Below are 21268 nucleotides of genomic sequence, written 5' to 3'. Positions count from 1 at the left end.
AATCACAAAATACAAACACATTTTATGTTTTAACCTGTGAAAAGTGATTCTTTATTTTCTTGCTTTGCCAACCATTCTTATGCGCAAAACCTCAGTTAATGCTCCCAATAAAATCAATCTGAGTCCCACTGAGTGTGGACTGGTGTAGACACGAGCTATGAAGAAGTGTCAGTGGGAAAATAGACGAAGACATTTACATTCAATATATTCAAAGGTAGGTGGTGGGATTTTACAACAAAGAAGAATCATTACAAGGCTAAAAACAGGACATACAAGACTTAATGAATCACTGGAGTTAACAGAAACACCAATCAGGAATGTGTAACTAAGAAAGAAGCAAAGTCATAAAGCAGTGTAGAGAAAAGAGGCCTCAAATTTGTAAAAGGATGCAGAAGAAGGGAATGTTATAATGTTATAATTCGAATGTTTGTTGAACTTTTTGAAGAACACGTGATTATATCATAGGATTTTATATACAAGATGTGCTCTATACTGCAGCATAGAACATGCGTAGCCAATTAAACTTTATAGCAAACTGCCCTGAAGAGGGCGCTAGCACAACGAATAGGATGTAAAGCGCCAAGAAAGGCAAGAAGAAGAGGAAGAGGAGGAGGAGGAGGAAGAGGAAGAAGAAGAAGAAGAAGAAGAAGAAGAAGAAGAAGAAGAAGAAGAAGTTTGCCCTCTCGAATATGGCGGTGAATTTATTATTATTATTTTTTTTTATTGTAATTCAAGAATTAACACATGCAGTACATGTTAACAAATGTCGTAAGAAAATATACACAGTCTAACACAAAATAATAACTTTATATAAGTATTTAAGGTCCTAATTAAAAAGTCTTCTGACCATTTTTGTTTCAACATTTCAGAGATTTATTATATATATATATATATATATATATATATATATATATATATATATATATATATAAAACACATGTAACAATGGTTTAAGGCATTTGTGAGTATAAAACTTCCCTAAAATAAAAGAAGATATTTCACACAAACTAAGTATGACCATCTTCCATTAATACACCAAATACTGTTTCTAGTGAATAGAGTTAAGCAACGAATCTAGTGAACAGAGTTAAGTAATGAATCTAATGAATCGAGTTAAGTAATGAATCTACTGAATAGAGTTAAGCAATGAATTTAGTTAATAGAGTTAAGTAATGAATCCAGTGAACAGACTTAAGTAATGAATCTAGTGAATAGAGTTAAGCAAATAAACTAGTGTATAGAGTTAAATAACGAATGGATGTTTTAGCCAGTATAATGATGGTGTTAAGGTGCCCTGTGGAAGATGGCGGTTCAGTCCACACGTCTGGTTTCCGCCTTCATCTCGTTACGTAGTGACGTGCAGTGTTTTGGCTGAGGAGAAGTTGCAGCTCAGTCCACTATCACTTGAACCAACTCGTTTTACTTGGAATTCTTCCTTGGAAAAGTTTACAGAATTGAGCGAAGAATACACACACGCTTTTCTTTTTGCTGAGGTGTTGTTTTATCTAGCTCGTTCTTTCAGCAGAGGATGAGTCGTGCTGGAGTATGAAGCTCTTTGGGCGGATGGTGTAGCGCTATAACGCTCAGCAACATTTACACCCAAGGAGTGTGTGTCCCTGCTCTTACTGGTGTGTATATAACTAATGTGGGGGTGATTTTTATTCGTGTGATGACCACGTAGTAGATGTTAAAGATTTACCTTTTATTTGAATAGTAGCAATGTTTAAATTAGACACTAATGTGTGACATGTAGATGGCTAATAACAGGCTAGCTAGTAGCGGCATGTAGGCTGTCAGGCAGGCAGGCAGGTAGGTTTAGCTAACAGGCTAACCAGATTTCTAGTAGAGACCCGACCTGCTGTGTGACTAACTGTTAGCCGAGCTGCTTCCAGTCAGCACTGTTGACTGTTTGTAACTAGTAAATGTCTGCTAATTGTGTCATTTGCGCCATGGTGAAGCCTCAGGCCTTGAAAATAATAATAATTTTTTAAAAAACTGTGATATTAACGTCATGAGCTTAATATAAAACGGTATACTATTAAATGGCTAAATAAGTATTCAGAGTAGCCAGCTTACTAGCTAAGTCAGGACACGACTTAGTTAACAGTAATTCTAGAAAGACAGGTATTCCAGTATCATAAATAATATATATTTGAAGTATTTTGTCAGTACTTGTGCATCACTGACTGTCAGGAATTATTATACTGTCACTAGTGTATGTTTCTGTGATGCACTACTTTACTATTTTATTTACACCTTTAGGACCAGAATGATGAGGGCCCCTCAAGGATGAATGAATAAATAAAATTTCAAACAAAGCCCCTTATATCATTCTTTAATTTGTAAATAAATCCTTTCAGACACTGTAAATATAATGATGTTGGTTTTTTTTTAGCTTTCACTTCTAAAGGTTCTGTCTGTTTTTAGCTCAATTCCAGGACTTACTTATATTGCTTTGCAGAAATCTGTCTCTCTACAGCTCCAGGGTTACCGGTTCGATACCGAACCCGAGTTAATGTGTGCGTGGAGTCTCTGTCCGTGTCCGTGCAGGTTTCCTCCCACCTCCCGAAACCTTGTAGTAGGTGAATTGGCTGTGATAAATTGTCCCTAGGTGTGAATGAGTATGTGGATATGTGTCTATGGTGCCCGGTAATAAACTGGTGACACTTCCAGGGTGCATTCCTGCCTCACACCCAGTGTTCAGGATCTGACTGGATCAATATCGGATTGAATTCGACATGTTTTCCATTCCACTGATTGATTTTATGGCATTAATATGAATTAACCAACATATATCTCATACATATGTGGGGAAATAACTTGTCTTAAAGCTTGCTTGAGCACACCTCTAATACTTGTATTTCTGATATCGGTACCATATTGGAAGTGGAATTGGGGCATCTTAAACTGATCTGTATTCACAAAGCATGTTATTATAGCATGTTGAACTCTATTACTTTTTTTTTCCTCAATAATATTTGTACAGATCAGTCAGCCTTTTTCACTGACATATTTTTTTTATTTTATGGACACAGCCCCACATCATACTTCCATCATCCTGCACTGCCTGTGGAAGTGTCGCTCCCCTCCGTCGCCTGTTGTCATGGCGCCCAAGGACATCATGACCAATTCCCATGCCAAGTCCATCCTGAATGCCATGAACGCCTTGAGGAAGAGCAACACTCTGTGTGACATCACCCTGAGAGTGGAGAACACAGATTTTCCTGCCCACCGTATCGTACTGGCTGCCTGTAGTGATTACTTCTGTGCTATGTTCACCAGTGAGGTAAGCACAGAGGTATATTGGTCTATTGACCCTGTGTTGTAGTGCTGAACTCGTCTGAAATGACTAGTGTTGGTGCTTTGATGTGTAGTCTATTTAAGGCAATACAAATCTGCCACATTCGTACCTGTTTCACCTCTTCTAACCACTAGGGGTGGTGAGACTCTCCTAGATGTTATTGTGTGCTCATGGGCATGCATGCTGAGACTTTGTAGCTGCAGTTCACACAGTTTTTGCTATATTACACCCCGCTCTCATACAGCCATAGTTCCCCTTCTTCTTCTCACCTCGTACACAAACCTCACGTTCACCCTATAGAGCTATCTCCCTAGCAGCTTTTGAATATAATGCCTATAGCAGCTACAGGTAATCTGTCCTCCATAGCAAGCAATAGATTCTTATCTCCCATCTGTGTGAGTTTTTTTGTTGTTGGTTTTTTTTCATACTTTAATAGTGTTTCCTAGGGAACACTACAGTACTCTGTTGCACCCCTGAGAACCCAAACAGCTTGATAGTCATAAATGCCCATGTCCAGCAACAACTGATATGCGTAATATGAAACAAAGAAAGCCCTTGGTTGATAGAACCACAGTTGCATAATTAAGTAGACAAAAATTTGTCTGTGCTTAGAAAAGACTGGGAACCCTGTTTACTATAAACTTCAAATGGAAGCCTAAGGCCGTTATACATCAGTCGATAAACATCAGCAAATTTGTGACTGTACTGTAGGGATTGGAAAAACAAGTAATGCATCAGTGCACAAATTATAATTGGACTTTTAATTGTGTGTATATTTTGTGTTTTGTTTTTTTAAAAGTCCTCTGTATTAAACATGCTAATATTTATTTATTTATTTATTTATTTATTTATTTACTCTCAGGTTTTTTTTATGGCTGATATTTAGCTTAGAGTTTTTAGCTTAGTGAACTAATTTGAGTAACATAGTGAAAAAGGAACTTGTTGACAGATTATGGTAGGATCTCATATTCATAAACACGCTGAATATGGTGGCAAGACATATAATAATAATAATAATAATAATAATAATTAATTCTATTATTAAATATAATTCTATTTATTATACTATGATATAATGACACTGACTATATTGCTAAGACAATATTTATACAAAAAACATTCGCAATTGTATATGGGTGCTTTTAGTGTCCACTGTGTTTGTTTAGCAAATGACCTGCAAAGTGCATGGGTCTTTTTCAGCCATCCAAGACAACCTAGAGAAATGTGTTTTGTGGGTCTGTGTTGTATGAATGAATGTAACCTGTGGAAAAGTGGTTAAAACTCAGTCGTGATTCATAGCTTTATACTCTGTCTAGTTGACCCACTTTTCTAGAACTTGCCATTCATGCATTTGAGAACAATGCAGGTAGGGTTTAGGAGTTGTACGTGAGGTTTAGGGGTATTAGTAATGCATTAGGCCAGAGCTTTAAAATGTGCTTGTTTTCTTTCCTTAAAAAGTGGACCAACTTTAACTTACCCTTTCATTTCAAGTTTCAGATGTATTCCCCAAAAATCTATCCACTATTACTGATTTCTCAATGCAACTAGTGACACAAATTTTTAAGAAATGGAAAGGTACCAAAAATGGTCATTGTACAGCGAAACCGGAAAGCATAAACTCCTGTCTTGAAGACTTCCCTGTGCTGGGTAACTTTACAAAGCACTGTGATTGTTACAAAGTGTTTACAACTGAGACGTCTTCCATAAATCAGTCCGTGCAGGATTTTGCAGAATTTTTTTTTTTTTGTGATTTGTTGTAGCCAAAATGTTTGCTTTTGTTGCGGTTGTGATTCAACTTGCAGAGTTTTTTTTTGTGCTTTTTTTTTTGCGGAAAACTACTTGGATTGGCGAAATTGCAATAGCATGAAATTGTTATGCATGGTCGTCTTTCACAGTGATGTTTGTTGATAAATAAGACCCTTTAGCGAAGAACGCTTTGGCTGAATGTGTGTTGTGATGTCACATGACACGTCTTGGCCAAAACCTGTGGTCATTTTGAAAAATTGCAAGCTCCTCTGAATATAGTGCTATTTGCTTGGTTTTGCGTTAATTTCCGTGATCGCAAAATCCTGTCGGGACAGTGTTCTACAAAAATAACGCACATCATCTGACCAATCAGACTGGGGAATTCATCCATCCATGCTGCGGTATAAGTAGCTATAACATACTGTATATTCTACCAACTGCCCTCTCTTCTTTCCCACTTCTAGCTGGCAGAGAAAGGGAAGTCCTTTGTGGATATTCAGGGTCTCACAGCCTCCACCATGGAGATTCTGTTGGACTTTGTTTACACTGAGACGGTGTTGGTTACTGTAGAGAATGTGCAGGAGCTGCTTCCTGCTGCCTGCCTGCTCCAGCTTAAAGGTAAACACTAACAAAATGGTCTCCTGAGGTCATGTGACAGGAACATTGCCCACCACACATACCTTTGGTTGTGCTGCTGGTGCTTATACCTGTCAGTACAAGACGACTCAGTACTGTTAAAACCATGTTAGGCAGAACCTATCATTGCTTTTCCCGCCTAAGTGCATGCACCAGATGTCTGAATATACACAAGTTTTATAGCAATCTAAACAAGCAGTGAGGGGAATGTCAACATTAGACATGAGATATAGACAAGGATTTTTCCCCACAGAACACTGCAGTATCAGACAATAGTAACTTGTTTATTGACTTTTCAGCATTGTTACAGGTTCTTAAAGACGCTCGTCAATGAAGAACATTGAATTAATTTGCTGTTACAATAAAATGTCAATGCTAATTAAACCACATTTGAAAATATACAGTATTAAGACATACTGATTACTAATCTAACATCAACCATCCCATATTACAATGGTAAAATTCAGAAGTCTGCACATATAGGGAATGGGTGATCTCTGATATCGCTCAGTTTGACATCTTGGGATTGTCAGTTTATTTGAGTTCCTTGTCTGGTGACCTGTAAGCTCCTCCCTGAGAGGGGAGGGGTAGCCTGTGTCTGAAATTAGACTTGAATAGCTTTCTGGTAAAGTCAAGACAAAGTTGAACTCGTTTCTCTGCTACAGTGCACTGTCCAAGGAGACACAGAACATCTGGGTACCCTAAATACATTTTGATCAAGTATACTTTTACAGACCCGTTTCTGCACACTTTCCAGCCTTTTAACTTGATCTGCAGTCAAAGAACTGTGTCACACAGGAACTGCATTCTCCAGCACAGGGCGCACATACCCTGTAGAGATGGTAACCAGTTCAGGATCTCGGACACCAAATTTCTTTAACCAACGGTGAGCACGAAACTTTTTTTTTGGCCGACGTCAACATGCGATCCACTTGACTATCCTATCTCAACTCACTCTGGATGGTGACCTCCAGAACTTTAACAATGTCACAGACTTCCAAGACGTTCTGTTCAATAACGAGTAACGGAAAAGCCGGTCGGTACCTGTCTCATACTTGTGACATGTAAAACCTTATATTTCTTTGGGTCACGTTTAATTTTGTGTTCCTCTACCCAAACGTCAAGAACATTCAATGTCTATTGGAGGGTACAGGGTAGTTGAGGATTCCACCTCTGAGCCATGGACATGTCATCCACATATTTCCAGTGGTCTATTTCATTCTGGAGAGCACTGTTGATCAGTGCTAGGAAGATTACGGGCCCTAATATAGTTCCCTGTGCGACACCACATGAGGGGTATTCCCAGTCAGAAATATGTCCCGGATAAAGCACTTTCTGATGACGGTCGGTCATAAAACTACAAATCCATGGAATAAGGCCAGGTCTCACTCCAAGATCAAGAATGCATTGTAGTGCTACCGTATGGTCTACCGCATCAAACGCCTTGGCAAAATCAGTTATGATTTAATGTGCACACTGAACCCGACATATTGCTGGCCTTATACACAAAATCCATGATTAGATTGTGTGTTATGGAATGGTTTTGTCGACTGCCAAACTGCATAGGATCTAGATTTGGTGTAACATCATTCAAGATCTATTGCGCGAGCAAATTTCTCACACTTTGAATTTGTACTGTAATGCATCATGGCTTCTTCATTGCTTTTTTTTTTGTGGTTTTGAGTATCCATGTTTAGATTTATGGAAACATCCAGTCAGATTCATGCAAGTATTCAAAGTGAATTCTGGCTTGTTTAATGTCATGACTACATTTTGAAAAATGCACCTACTAGGGGTGTAGAGATTTACTGATTTTGAAATAGGGCATATTTACAATATGTATCATTTTACTATATGTAACGTTTAATTCCACATAGCATGTCCTCTATAAAATGGGTATGTAAATGTGTCCAACAGATTTACCTTCTAAGCAACATGCATTATAACACGTTAGATTTCCTAGTACAACTTTATGATAATCAGTGACCAAAATGTGCAGGCCCATCGTAATGTAGATTCATGTTTTCTTCTGATTTGTTCCTACTGTATTTCTTTCCTGCAACCAGTGTGTCACAATATATAGTACAAATTTTTGGTGCTGTGACACTATGCAAGTGGCATTATTATTATTCACACGCACAAATCTTTCGATTTAAAAGCGATGTTCACTAGACAGCACATCAGAGCCAAAACATCCCTGTCTGTCAGGTTTCCAAATTGAAATGTAAAATGTTTAGTGATGTCTATGCACAGCAACTTTAACTGCTGTGTTCCTCTTAAAACTTTCCTCTGTTGACATGATTGTTTGGCTGCTTCCCAAATCAAAAACTCCGACCTTACATTCAAAAGTATTTACTAATCTAGAAAATCCAGAAGACCTTTCAGTGGGTGTGAAGGTGATAATGAGAGGTTTTTAAAATGCAAACAGTAACTGTAATTGGAAAACCAGTTAGTGTTAGTACTGGTCCACAATAGTACACGTGTCCGTTTGCTTTGCTAAACTACACTAGTACAGCTTGTCAGGACGGTGAAAAAGACAATGGCACATGTTAATTGGCTTGTCTGAATATGACTCCCAGAATTAGCGCACACAATCTGGCATCAAAATTTCCAATATTCATTTTGTAAAATAATTGAATGAAACAAAAGAGGAGATTATGAGTTTCTCTCATAACCCCTATTTGTAAATCTAGTGTGACCATGTTTAGGAACCCCTGATATGGTAGAATTACTGTAAGAACTGACAGTCACTCTGTCACCTTTTATTACAATGCATCGAAACAGCTTTACTACTAGTGTTTTGGAACGTACTAGCAATGGTAGCCACAATTCTATGCACTAGTTAAGCATTTTAAGTATGCATATCGGTCTACAACCTTATTTGAAACTTCGTTTATCTGCTGATTCTAAATTGCAGCACACACCAGAGTGAATTCAGCATTGAAACTGAACCCATCACATACTGAAGCTAAGAGCTGCTTCAGTGAGTGCTTAAAGGCCAATGTAGTCCATGTCGTCTTCTCCTCCGTGTTTCATTCATTGGTGAGCAGAAAAGTATCTCATAACATGCTAAACCTTGAGGCAGATAGTCTACAATAGCATAAGACCACATCGAGTTTCAGCCAGGAACAATAATCTTGAGCTACAGTAGGTTCAGGCTCACCAAAACTGGAGAGTTTAAGATAGGAAAAACACCTGGTCCTGTCCAGTTTCAGTGAGCTTATGTATTTGATGTTTAACACTATATACACATTGACTAAATTGTGTCTGTGCGCTGCAAAAATATGCTGCACAGCTAGAGGTATGAGTAAAGCTTTTATTAACCAGTGTAACCAATTAATTAGGAAAGTACATCCAAAAGCTAGGTTTTTGGTTCTGGTTTTGAAGAGACATCTGGCCTTAATGCTGCCACTTTAAGGGGAAAATGGCAGCCACATGGTACTCAGCTGCTTGCTGGAGGTGATCTGTTTGCACAGAGCTCTTTGTTGTTCTGAAGCACAGAGCCACTCTGCATGATTGAGTTCAGCACAAGTCTGTGCTTGTGAGCAAACAACAAGAAATGACCCAGTGCAAGCCATCGTTACTGTTTAGCTGCCGTTCATTTGCGTGTTGAAACTGTGAGACATTTGCCTTCCTCGTGGAATTGTTCTGTTAATTCCACATGGTATTACTATACCATCAGGTCCATAAGTATTTGGACAACTACGCAGTTTTTGTAATTTTGCCTCTGTACATCACCACAGTGGATTTGAAATGAACCATTCAAGATGTGATTGAAGTGTAGACGTTCAGCTTTAATTCAAGGGATTTAACAAAAATATTGTATTAACTGTTTAAGAATTACAGCCAAGTTTTACAGTCCCTCCATTTTCACAGGCTCAAAAGTAATTGGACCTACAAACATAATCATACATATTAGGATTATTTTTATATTTGGAAGCAAGTCCTTTGCAGTCCATGACTGCCTGAATTCTGTAACCCATGTACATCATCAGATGCTGATTTTCCTCCCTTGAGATGCTTTGCCAGACCTTTAGTGCAGCGACCTTCAGTTGCTGATGGTTTGTGGGTCTTTCTGCCTTCAGCTTTGTCTTCAGGAAGTGAAAAACATGTGCAGTTGGGTTGAGGTCATCAGACATTTAAGAACATTTAATTTATTTGCCTTAAGAAACCCTTTGAGTGCTTTCACTGTACATTTTAGGTATTTATCCATCTGTACTGTGAAGCACCATCTTACCAGTTTTGCAGCATTTGACTGAATCTGAGCAGAAAGTATAGCTCTGTATGCTTCACAATTCATCCTGCTACTTTGATTAGTAGTCACAGCATCAATAAATATCAGTAACCCAGTTCCATTGGCAGCCATACATGCACATGCCATAACACTTCCTCCACCATGTTTGACAGATGATGTGCTCGGCTCTGGATCATCTCCATACTCTTCTCTTCCCATCAGTCTGGTACAAGTTAATCTTAAAATTAAGAAGTTAATTAAAGTTTTTTTTCTTTTTTGAGTGTTACCAGTGGTATTTACATTCAAGAAGGTATCTCATGATTTTAGACTTTGACAACAATACACCTACCTCCTCCAGAGTGTTCTTGACTAGGGGTTTTTCTTCAACATGGAAAGAATTCTGCATCCATCTGCTTTAGTTATCTTCTGTAGTCTTCCAGGCCTTTTGGTGTTGCTGAGCTCACCGGTGCATTTCTTCTTTTTAAGAATGTACCGTTGTAATTCCTAAACAGCTAGCAACATTTTTGTTAAACCCCTTGAAGTAAAGCTGAAAGTCTACATTTCAATCACATTTTGGTTGCTTCATGTCAAATCCATTGTGGTGCTGTACAGAGGCAAAACGATGATAAATTGTGTTACTGTCTGAATACTTATGGACCTGACTGTATGTTACATAGTTCAGTGAAGGTGAAGTGGTAAACAGTCTTACTTAACAATTTGAACATCACTTGAAATACACAAATCACATGCCATTTTTTGTTTTATTTTTTAAATTAAGGAAAGGAAATATTTTTTTAAATTCATATAAAAATATAATGGATGTTACAAGCACAAAAAAGTAGCGATTAGTTATTTGCCTTCGGTACATTTAAGAGCATTTGGTACTTGCCTCTGCTGATTTATGTTCTGTTGGAAAGGCCCCACGAGTTTACTTGTGTAAATACTGCACGCAGTGAATAATGCATTTGTTTTATTTTGATATACTGCCAGCCTGGGCATTATGTTGTGGGCTCAGATTTTCATTGGTTTTCCTTGCCGTGTCTAGAATAGGGCTTTTGGATATGCTCGTGGTTATTTGTATTCAATTATGTATGCCTAGCAATAATTGAACACTACGTATGAATTAGTAAACAGTCATATAGTGAAACTCTATCCAAGAATGACGCATTTCTGTCCTTCTTAACATCTCTCTTTTTGTGCCTCATTTTTTTCACTTTTCTTTTTCATTCTTACTTTCCTATCCTCTTTTGTGTTTTTTATTTTATTTTATTTATTTATTAATTTTTTTTATAAATACTTTTATTTTTCCTTCCTCCTTCTTCAGGTGTGAAGAGGGCTTGCTGTGATTTTCTCAACAGTCAGCTAGACCCGACCAACTGTCTGGGTATCCGAGACTTTGCAGATACACACAACTGCGTTGACCTGATGCAGGCAGCAGAGCTTTTCTCGCAGAAGCACTTTTCCGAGGTGGTGCAACATGAAGAGTTCATGCTCCTCAGTCAGAGTGAAGTGGAAAAGCTCATCAAATGTGATGAGATTCAGGTAGGGTATACTCAGCATGTGGATCTGAAAATGTTTTGAGACCACACCTACAACTGCTGTATTAATAAGTTTATTGCTGATCCATGACAAACTCATGAATCCAGCCACTGGACCATTTTAAAAACTGCTTCTCATCCCTTAATTATGTAATTCTTCCATTTGGCCTATTCATGGATTGCTAACCCTTTGCTTACGTTGGAACTATTTGTAGATCAGAAGACTAGACATGAGTCTGAGACGCTTAATAAACAAGTGTTAATGGCAAATTGTAGGAAGAGTTGATTAAAGTCCATGAAACGTTTCATGCCTGAAATTTACACCATAGGCGGTTTTGATCATTATCTGTTCTGAAGCTGTACGGTTTATGATGACCGTTACTTATGACGGTTGAGACATATGAGCTGGCACATACTTGCCCCATTATAAACCACACACACAAATGCACAGAAACAGGTAGCCAGTTCAGGCCAGTTTGACAGTGTGAGATGATGGAGAGTAAATCTACTTAATTACCCCCCTGTGTTCAGCCCATTTCCCTCTTTTGGCTAGTATTCCAGTCACAAAGTGCTAACTATTAATTTCTTTCTCTTTTTTACTGTTTTCTTCTCCTCTGATAAAAGCATAATTGAAATTGCTTAGTTAAGATTTATAGCCTTCCGTATTAATCAGAAAGATGTTTTGTTTTTCCACATCATCACTAGAATTGCTATGTATATCGGACAGCCTGAAAAAATGGTGGCATGCAGTTTTCATTATTTTGATGCAAAGTTAGATATAGAACAGTCTTGTGAGGTTTTTATGCTTTGTACTGCCTTGTGTTTATGCTAGCTTACAAAAAAAACTCTTTCAGAGCTAAGAAGTAACATTGCGCCATGGTTTTTCGAACGTTTCTCTCAGCGATCTTGGTACATTTACTTTATTTTTTTTGTGTTTGTGTGTGTTTAGGTGGACTCTGAGGAGCCAGTGTTTGAGGCGGTGTTAAATTGGGTAAAGCACAACAGGAAGGAACGAGAGCCATACCTGGCGGACATGCTGGAATACGTGCGCATGCCTCTGCTCACGCCGCGCTACATCACTGACGTCATCGACTCCGAGGTCAGTTTCTCTGCCATGTTTTTAATCATCTCCACCAGTTCCTGCAGTCCTCACACTTCATCGTCTTAGACCAGTGGTCCCTTACACATTCCCAAGTGAATATTGATAATAGTAAAAAATATTACAGGCACCTAGTACAGTGGTTAGTGATGGGGGGGAAGTGTGATCTGCCCTACAGTGACCCGACGCCTGCATGTCCTGAAAAGCTGTTTAAAATTACATTTCATTAATTAACGGCTTTAATAAGTACCTGTTGTTGAGCGTATACAGAGATGCTAGAGAACAGCACATGCTCAAGCCGATTAAAACTTGTTTTGAGCAAAATTGGTCTCTTTATGGAGACCAATTTTTTTTTATGGATGACTTATTTTGAAGTGTGTTTTATATTTAGGAAATAATAACTACATATTAGTTTGCAAAAATACAATTACATTCAACTGGCTTTTGAAATAGCATTATAATGTACCTTGACAATACTGGCATACACCCTGTAATGACAATGTAATCAGTTGTGTGATTAGTTGTGAGTGGTTTTGTCATGGCAATATGCCTGTTGTTTTTGTTTTGTTTTTTTCCCCCTCTTTAGCCTCTTATTCGTTGTAGCTTAGCCTGCAGAGACCTTGTGGATGAAGCCAAGAAGTTTCACCTGAGGCCTGAGTTACGCAGTGAGATGCAGGGGCCTCGAACACAACCCAGATTAGGTCTGCTTCTACACACAGCTCTGCATCATTCAACAGAGAGTTCTTGTAAAAGCAGAAGTAAACTTGTATATACACCTATAGAATATGGACACTTGACCATCAATCTCGTATGTGGACCTTCACCCCACTGTTGCCAGGCTCCAGGCCTTCTTGTCTGACATCACTGCCCAACTTCACTAATGCTCTTGTGGCTGAATTACAATCCCCACTTCAAAATCCAGTGGAAAGCCTTCCCAGAAGAATGGAGGTTATTATAATAGAAAAGGAGGACTAAATCTGGAATGGGGTGTTCAACAAGCACATATGAGTGTGATGCTCAGGTGTCCACATACTTTTGGCTATATCGTAAATTTTGGGGCTATTTTTTTTTTTTTTTTTTTTTTTTTGTGCAAGAAAAGTAATAGAAAATGGTGCACAAGCCCTGATACGTTCAGACCCAAACAGTTTATCTGAAACAATTACTTGGTTTTAGGTGCCAAAGAAGTGCTGTTGGTGATCGGTGGGTTTGGCAGTCAGCAGTCACCCATTGATGTTGTCGAGAAATATGATCCCAAAACCCAGGAGTGGAGTTTTCTACCTGTGAGTGATGATTTAGGACTGTTTACTGTGTATATCCATTGCTGGACACAATGGTTCAAGTGTTTGTTTGTTTGTTTTTTTCATTAATTCATTGTTTTAACTGTAAACTGTTATAATCAGAGCCCATTTTGCTCCAGGGTTTTTGATGTAGTGGCAGAAGCATAATAGGCAATGAGATTTACAATGAGACAATGAGATTGAAAATGTGCCAAGATATATAAATGTGTAGTTAAAGCATTACAGGCATCATAAAACCATAGAGTGGAATGTTTTCATGGGAGGTTCATACTAGAGGGCGGAGCTGTGGTCATACGATCCACTTATTATCTTTTCATTGCTCCGCGTGCTGCAGTTCCTGAGTTTCTGGAGGTTCAAGGTTGGGGTGTGGGGGGGGTGTTAAAAAGTGTTTGACAGAGAAACCTTTGATATATCACAGTATGCTTTGACATTTATGGAAAGTTTGCCTCAGAATAAACTTTAAACGATGAATTTTGCTATAGCGCTATGTAAAATGGTATGCACTTGTACCAGTGGAAAAGTATTTTGTAGCTTTTATTATTGGAAAAGTGACAGTCCCATGAATTAGGAACGCCTCTCTGACTACAGCTGATTGTTATCTCAGGAACACAGGCTCACAAGGCAAGTGTGTTATCGAGGGCAAAAATAGCTTTATTATGTTCATAATACAGACTAAAAATAGAATTTAAATTTTTTTTTAAAACAGACCACGACCTCTCTCATGGCTTCCATGAATGAAAGCAAAAGATGTTTTTGCATTGAAGGTTTCTCTTTATATCCCTTGGTAAAACGGAAAACTGGTTCAGGAGTAATTAACAAATTACTCTTAAACCAGGCTTTATTTCTTTTGCGCTATATAGGACGTCCAAGTGATCTGTCAACATATTCTTGTAGGACATTTTGCTGTTTGTGAATAAAAATTAAAATATCTTGTTCTAAATCATTTTACAGTTCTAATACCAATCATCATGAAAACATTTTTGCCCTGAAAAATTCCAGAACATTGCACGAAAACGCCGCTATGTTGCCACTGTTGCCCTCAATGACCGCGTGTATGTGATCGGAGGCTACGATGGTCGGTCACGTCTCAGTTCAGTCGAGTGTTTGGACTACACAGCAGACGAAGATGGAGTTTGGTACACCGTCGCCACAATGAATGTTCGACGAGGCCTGGCTGGAGCGACTACGCTAGGAGGTGCAGCAGTCTTTCATTCTCACTTAAGAAACCATTTTAAAAATAAGTTCCGCTAATAATTTGCAATAACTGCAGTCATACTACAGTGTAAAATTGAAACGCGTTCAAATTCCGTTGCAAATCTAGCAGTTTGACTTGCCTACCAAACACGTTTTGAGAGTTGCTCATTGCCACATGGAATGTTATACATCTGGGGATTGCCCAAAGCATGTATACATGGTGTATCTATTACAGAAACCATCTTGTTATTTGCAAAACATATATGGATGTCTGAGAAAGATTTTAATGACACATGCACTACCCGTCAGCAGTTTGGAAACACTTGAATTAAATGTTTCTCATAATCTTAAAAACCTTTTGATCTGGAGGTGTATGATTTAAATGTTTGTAATGTTCATTTTTTAAATTGATGACTCAGAGCAAAATATTCCGAAAAGCAGCCAGTAAGTGTCCAGCGTAAGTGGGAACTCCTCTTTAAAAAGCATCTCAGGGGGATTCCTGATTGGTTGAGAAAATGCCAAGAATACATTTCTGGAAATTCTAGGCAAAAAGGGTGTCTAATTTGAAGATAATAAAATATTAAATTATTTTGATTTATTTTGGATTTTTTTTTAATAACAAAATAATTCCCATAGTTCCATTTGTGTTCTTCCAGAGTTTTCATAACTTTATTATTATTCTTATTATTATTATTATTATTATAAAATGTGAAAATAAATAAATAAATACATAAAGAATGAGTGTGTCTAAACTTTTGACCGGTAGTGTATATTTTCATTATTCCAGATTAACTCAGCTGAATAATATAGTTTGTTTGCTTTTGTCTAGAGAATCATAAACATGCTGTACATACCTTCACTGCTCTTTAAATTCATAATTGGAGGATATAAACTAACTCCTGTGAGTCCGTGTTTCCTTTTCAGATATGATTTACGTGGCTGGTGGTTTTGACGGCAGTCGGCGGCACACCAGCATGGAGAGATACGACCCGAACATTGATCAGTGGAGCATGCTGGGGGATATGCAGACAGCCAGAGAAGGAGCTGGGCTTGTAGTGGCCAGTGGACTTATCTATTGCTTGGGTATGTGGCATGTTCACAGTGGAGAAGTTCAATTTGAGCAAATCCTGGACGCATGGAGCTGGCATGTTATTAAGGATACGATGGGAAAAGTAAAAAGGCATCACCTACCCTAACTGATGTATAAAAAAAGCTGCATATTGTTGAGCTTGAGGATTACATTTTGATTCTTGGGCACACACACACCAACACACAATACAAACGTTGTATGTATTTATGAATGATATTGAGGTTATGTGATAACAGGTGGTTATGATGGTTTGAACATCCTTAATTCAGTGGAACGCTATGACCCACACACCGGTCACTGGACCAGCGTCACTCCCATGGCCAACAAACGTTCAGGTTAGCTTTTGTGACAATCCAACATTTTATTTGCTCCATTATAGGCCACTTTCTGAATCTTTGTATTGCTTTGTATTTAATGTCTCAGGTGCAGGAGTGGCTCTGCTAAATGACCACATTTACGTGGTTGGAGGGTTTGATGGCACAGCTCACCTGTCCTCTGTAGAAGTGTACAATATCCGGACAGACTATTGGACTACTGTGGCACCCATGACCACTCCACGCTGCTATGTTGGAGCCACCGTGCTTAGGGGACGACTGTACGCCATTGCAGGGTATGATCTATGATTAGCTTATTTCTTTATGCCCAACATGCAGCTCTGACAATTACACAGACTATAATTCAAATGACTGGTTTATATTAATGTGCTCTTTCTATAAGTACCAGCTCCAGGAGCATCTCAAAAAATTTGTATACTGTGGAAAAGTTCATTTTTTAAATGTAATTTAATTGAAAAAGTAGAACTTTCATATATTTTAGATTCATTACACACAAAGTGAAATATTTCAAGCCTTTGTTGTTTTAATCTTGATTACGGCTTACAGCTCACGCAAATAAAAAATCCACTATATCAAAATATTAGAATAAAGAATTTATAATACAGAAATGTCAACCTTCTGAAAAGTATTTTTGTACTCAGTACTTGGTTGGGGCTCCTTTTGCACGAATTACTGCATCAGTGTGGCGTGGCATGGAGGCAGTCAGCCTGTGGCACTGCTGAGGTGTTCTGGAAGCCCAGATTGCTTTGATAGCGGCCTGCAGCTCCTCTGTATTGTTGGCTCTGGTGTCTCTCATAGAGTCTCTATGGGGTTTGGGTCAGATGAGTTGGCTGGCCAATCAAACACAGTAATACCATGGTCAGCAAACCAGACTAGTAGTTTTGGCACTGTGGGCAGGTGCCAAGTTCTTCTGGAAAAGGAAATCAGCATCTACATAAAGGTTATCAGCAGATGGAAGCATGAAGTGCTCTAAAATCTCCTGGTAGATGCTGCATTGACTTTTGACGAGAAAACACAGTGCACCAGCATGGCACCTCAAATCATCACTGACTGTGGAAACTTCACACTGGATTTCAAGCAACTTGGATTCTGTGCCTCTCCACTCTTCCTCCAGACTCTGGGACCTTGATTTCCAAATGAAATGCAACATTTCCTTTCATCTTCCCCATGATTGTAGTTGTGTACTAAACCAGACTGAGAGATTAAAGGCTCAGGAAACCTTTGCAGGTGTTTTGCGTTAATTAGCTGATTAGAGATCTTCTCAGGTCGACATTTCTGTATTATAAATTATTTATTCTAATATTTTGAGATGCTGGATTTTTAATTTCCATGAGCTGTAAGCCGTAATCAAGATTAAAACAAAAAAAGACTTGAAATGTTTCACTTTCTGTAATGAATCTAGAATGTATTAATGTTTTTGAATTAAATTACAGACAAAAACAAACTTTTCCACAATATTCAAATTTTTTGAGATGCACCTGTAATTCACAGGGGCTTGTATGGTACATGCTCTGTATAATCGAAGATTTTCATTTTATTCTTTACTTCTACTTTTTACTAGTACAGTCAAATTTAACATCTCTTGTATTATCTTTCCTCTACCCCATTGACAGATATGATGGCAACTCCCTTCTCAGCAGTATTGAGTGCTACGACCCTGTACTGGACAGCTGGGAGGTAGTGACCTCCATGGCTACACAACGTTGTGATGCAGGCGTTTGTGTGCTCAGAGAGAAATGAAAACATGGCTGCCAGAACCTAAACAGGCAAAGACTCTCCTGAATCGGATTTTTGGAGTATTGCTTGCCAGCTAACGCCTGTGACTGGTCTACAATGTTGCCATGACTATGTGCCACATGTGACTATGTGTATTAGCATGGAAGAGGAAGTAGCATGGCAGAGGAAGCAACCTGGAAACAGATCACATGAACACCCCTTTCATTATTATACTGTAATATTAAATTCGGACCTTAGTCGTGTTGCCATGTTTGTGAGGAGCACGCTGTGTTGTCTGCCCTCAACCATCCATTACCCTGGGGTTCTGTGCTGTCTGAGGTTATATGTGAGGTTCATGTGGATGAAGTCTACAAAGTGCAATATTTTAAACTACTGATGTGTTAAAGACTGAAAATGCAGAAGTACACTATAACGTGTGCTTCATATTTCAACACATCACAACACCGGCCTTTGCTATGAAGGAATACAAGGTATGATTGAAAATATGGACATGTTAGGATTGTAAAGGAAGACATCACTTCTTCTGACTGGAAATGAACAATGTACAAGATTTCCATGTTGGCACCAATATGTCTTCTTCACTGTCCTTTCCTGCTTTCTTGGTGTCCCAGTCTGTACTAAGAGAAGTAAGAACCCTACTCAATGCCTCACGTTTAAAGGTGCAGTAAGTAGAAATAAATAAATGTGAAGAAAATATTATTAACACAGCTAGAAGTGTGGAATATGTTTTTGTTTTGTTTTTAAATCCAGGATGTTTCAAGCCTTTTCCACAGTTACGTAACTGTGGGGGGGAAAGTCACTTGATGTACCTTTAAATCATTGGAATTGCCATAAGGTGAACATCACTATCATGTATGTACTCGATTTTAATCGTGAATCTGAATGAATGTATGGATTTACTTAAATGTTTGTTAAACACAGATCTTGAATATCTGTTAATTATTTGTATTATGAACTATATGCTCATTTTTGAGTGACCAATGACATTTGCTGTTGTGTAATGTTTTGCAAAATGTATGGTGCCAGGACTGACATAATTGTAAGTTGAATAGTTTACCACCAAGTGTAATAAAATGTCTGTACTTTGGTCTCATTAAAGTCCCTATGGAATTGCTTAAGAGCTATGATTAGGTTGCATATGTTGATGTATTTCTTATTGAAACAGGAAGTGAGAATGACTATGTTAAAGTCCTTGATTAAGTTATTTAATAGCCAGTAATGTTTGAGCTGCACCACATCCCTGCTGAATCTAAACAAACTTGACAATAGCTCAGCAAACAAGCTAAAGGTTGTGGAGGATTTCTCATACTGCCCTGTGCTGGTAAAACACTCCTCTGAAAAGTGCTTGTCACATAACTGCCGACCTGCAGAACTTCAACGAAATGAATGAACTCCAATCATTTTATTTTCTCAACCAAATGATGGTTGAAAAAGGGAATAGTATGCAGGAAGATGCCTAGCTAAAAACATACAGATGAACCATGTTTGCTGCTACTGTAATTGAAGATCTGCCCCTGTGGGCAGGATATATACATTCTAGAACATTTTAATTGTATAAACACAAGATTAGTACAAGACGAATAATCAAAAAATGTTCATTGTTTTTACACAAGTGACTGACTAACTACAACATTTCTAAGAGAATATTTCCAAAACTATACCATTCCAGATGTAGTCCCCACTTTGCTTTAATAATAACCTCCACTCTTCTGGGAAAATAGTCCACTAGATTTTGGAACGTGGCCTTGGGGATTTGTGTTCATTCAGACACGAGCTTTAGTGAGGTCAGGCACTGATGTTGGGCGAGGAGGCCTGGGGTGCAGTAGTCCCTTTTCACAATGACGTCAGAAAACTTCTACCTTTCTGCAAAGCAGTGTATACATACTTCCGTTTTACCATACGCATTCTGGATACTTCAGGAAAATGCAGGAACGTGCTAACTAACAACACAAAACACGAAATTAACTTTTACATATTTACTGGTTCTTATATTTTCATTCTTTTGATAACGTTAATCAATAAAATAAAAATAAATAAAGCTGAAGATGATGAGCCTCCTCATTTTTTCTCATGGACCTGTGACATCGTCCTCTCACTGTCATCTCATTGACAACTATGTTCGAAACTGTATTCCAATGCAATGTTTTGGTGAAAGGACACAACATTAACCATGAATATGTTACTGATTTTTATCTAACAGTACACAATTTATAGCTAACATTTGTAATATGGAAACAATTGCAACAAGAGTTTGCATTCTGTATTACAGTACATTAATCAAGAATAAGGACTTAGACTTTTTATATGCAGAAGAGAAGGCTAACAACTATTTTTATCCTAACTTCTCTGCTAATGTAAGCTGGGCTGGACTTGTATACTTTATCAAGTTTAGAACGTTTCATAAGTGAAATTTTCTCTGCAAGTCGCTGTACATCATCTAGAGTCTAGACGTATTTCTGGAAGATGTACTGTAGAATGGATTGGGTAAACTCCATAGTGTTCCACTGTGCTGGAGGAAGTAACCATACACTGTTTTGAGTCAGAACAGAAGTTACATGACTTCATGTGAAAAGGGTCTGTTGGCCTTCCAATTCATCCCAAAGTCGTTAATTGGGGTTGAGGTCAGGGCTATGTGCAGGCCACTTGAATTCCTCCACTCCAACGTTGGCACACTGAGTCTTCATGGAGCTCATTTTGTGCACAGGGGCATTGTCATTTCTGGAACAGGTTTGGGCCTCTTAGCTCCAGTGTAGGGAAATCATAACCTACACCATAGAAAGACACTGTAACAGTTGTGAGCTTCCAACTTTGTGGCAACAGTTTGGGTCAGAACCACGTGGGTGTGAGGGTCATGTGTCGACATAGTTCAGTGGAAGCCGTGCTTCCGATAGGCTCGTTTGAAAACAATAGTCGCCGGAACAGTAAACACCTGTCTGCGTTCAGAGATTTGAAATTCAGAGGGAACCGCCCCTTTATGCCACAAAAGTGCCTAAAAATTTGAGTCAGGCGCTAATATAAACGTTAAAATGTTCCTTAGTCGTGAGTAATAAAATATATCAA

At 38.3% G+C, this 21268-nt stretch overlaps 1 protein-coding gene across 2 annotated transcripts; it reads left to right on the top strand.

Annotated features, from left to right (window-relative positions):
- The first annotated feature begins 564 nt into the window (after window positions 1–564).
- LOC108265931 (kelch-like protein 12) lies at window positions 565–19335 on the top strand. 2 transcript variants are annotated; one of them, XM_017468789.3, is made up of 13 exons: window positions 598–695; window positions 1526–1628; window positions 3036–3286; window positions 5512–5665; window positions 11242–11459; window positions 12405–12554; window positions 13141–13255; window positions 13728–13834; window positions 14852–15047; window positions 15971–16129; window positions 16373–16471; window positions 16560–16746; window positions 18085–19335. In XM_017468789.3, exons 3-13 carry the CDS (start codon window positions 3104–3106, stop codon window positions 18209–18211), a joined length of 1695 nt encoding a protein of 564 aa, XP_017324278.1. In that variant the 5' UTR covers window positions 598–695; window positions 1526–1628; window positions 3036–3103; the 3' UTR covers window positions 18212–19335. The 2 variants fall into 2 exon arrangements, with proteins under 2 accessions (XP_017324279.1, XP_017324278.1); XM_017468790.3 differs by lacking the exon at window positions 1526–1628 and having other exon boundaries at window positions 565–695.
- The last annotated feature ends 1933 nt before the right edge of the window (window positions 19336–21268 follow it).

The sequence above is a fragment of the Ictalurus punctatus genome, chromosome 5, assembly GCF_001660625.3.
Source record: "Ictalurus punctatus breed USDA103 chromosome 5, Coco_2.0, whole genome shotgun sequence".
Taxonomy (NCBI): Eukaryota; Metazoa; Chordata; class Actinopteri; order Siluriformes; family Ictaluridae; genus Ictalurus; species Ictalurus punctatus.
This window is presented reverse-complemented; position numbering and strand designations above follow the sequence as displayed.

What these genes read in the sequence shown, in the direction of transcription:
- LOC108265931 (XM_017468790.3), top strand. Translation starts at nt 3,104, where the DNA reads ATGGCGCCCAAGGACATCATGACCAATTCCCATGCCAAGTCCATCCTG. An exon ending in TCGAACACAACCCAGATTAG is followed by an intron (nt 13,256 to 13,727) that starts GTCTGCTTCTAC and finishes ACTTGGTTTTAG; the next exon opens with GTGCCAAAGAAGTGCTGTTG. An exon ending in CGACTGTACGCCATTGCAGG is followed by an intron (nt 16,747 to 18,084) that starts GTATGATCTATG and finishes CCCCATTGACAG; the next exon opens with ATATGATGGCAACTCCCTTC.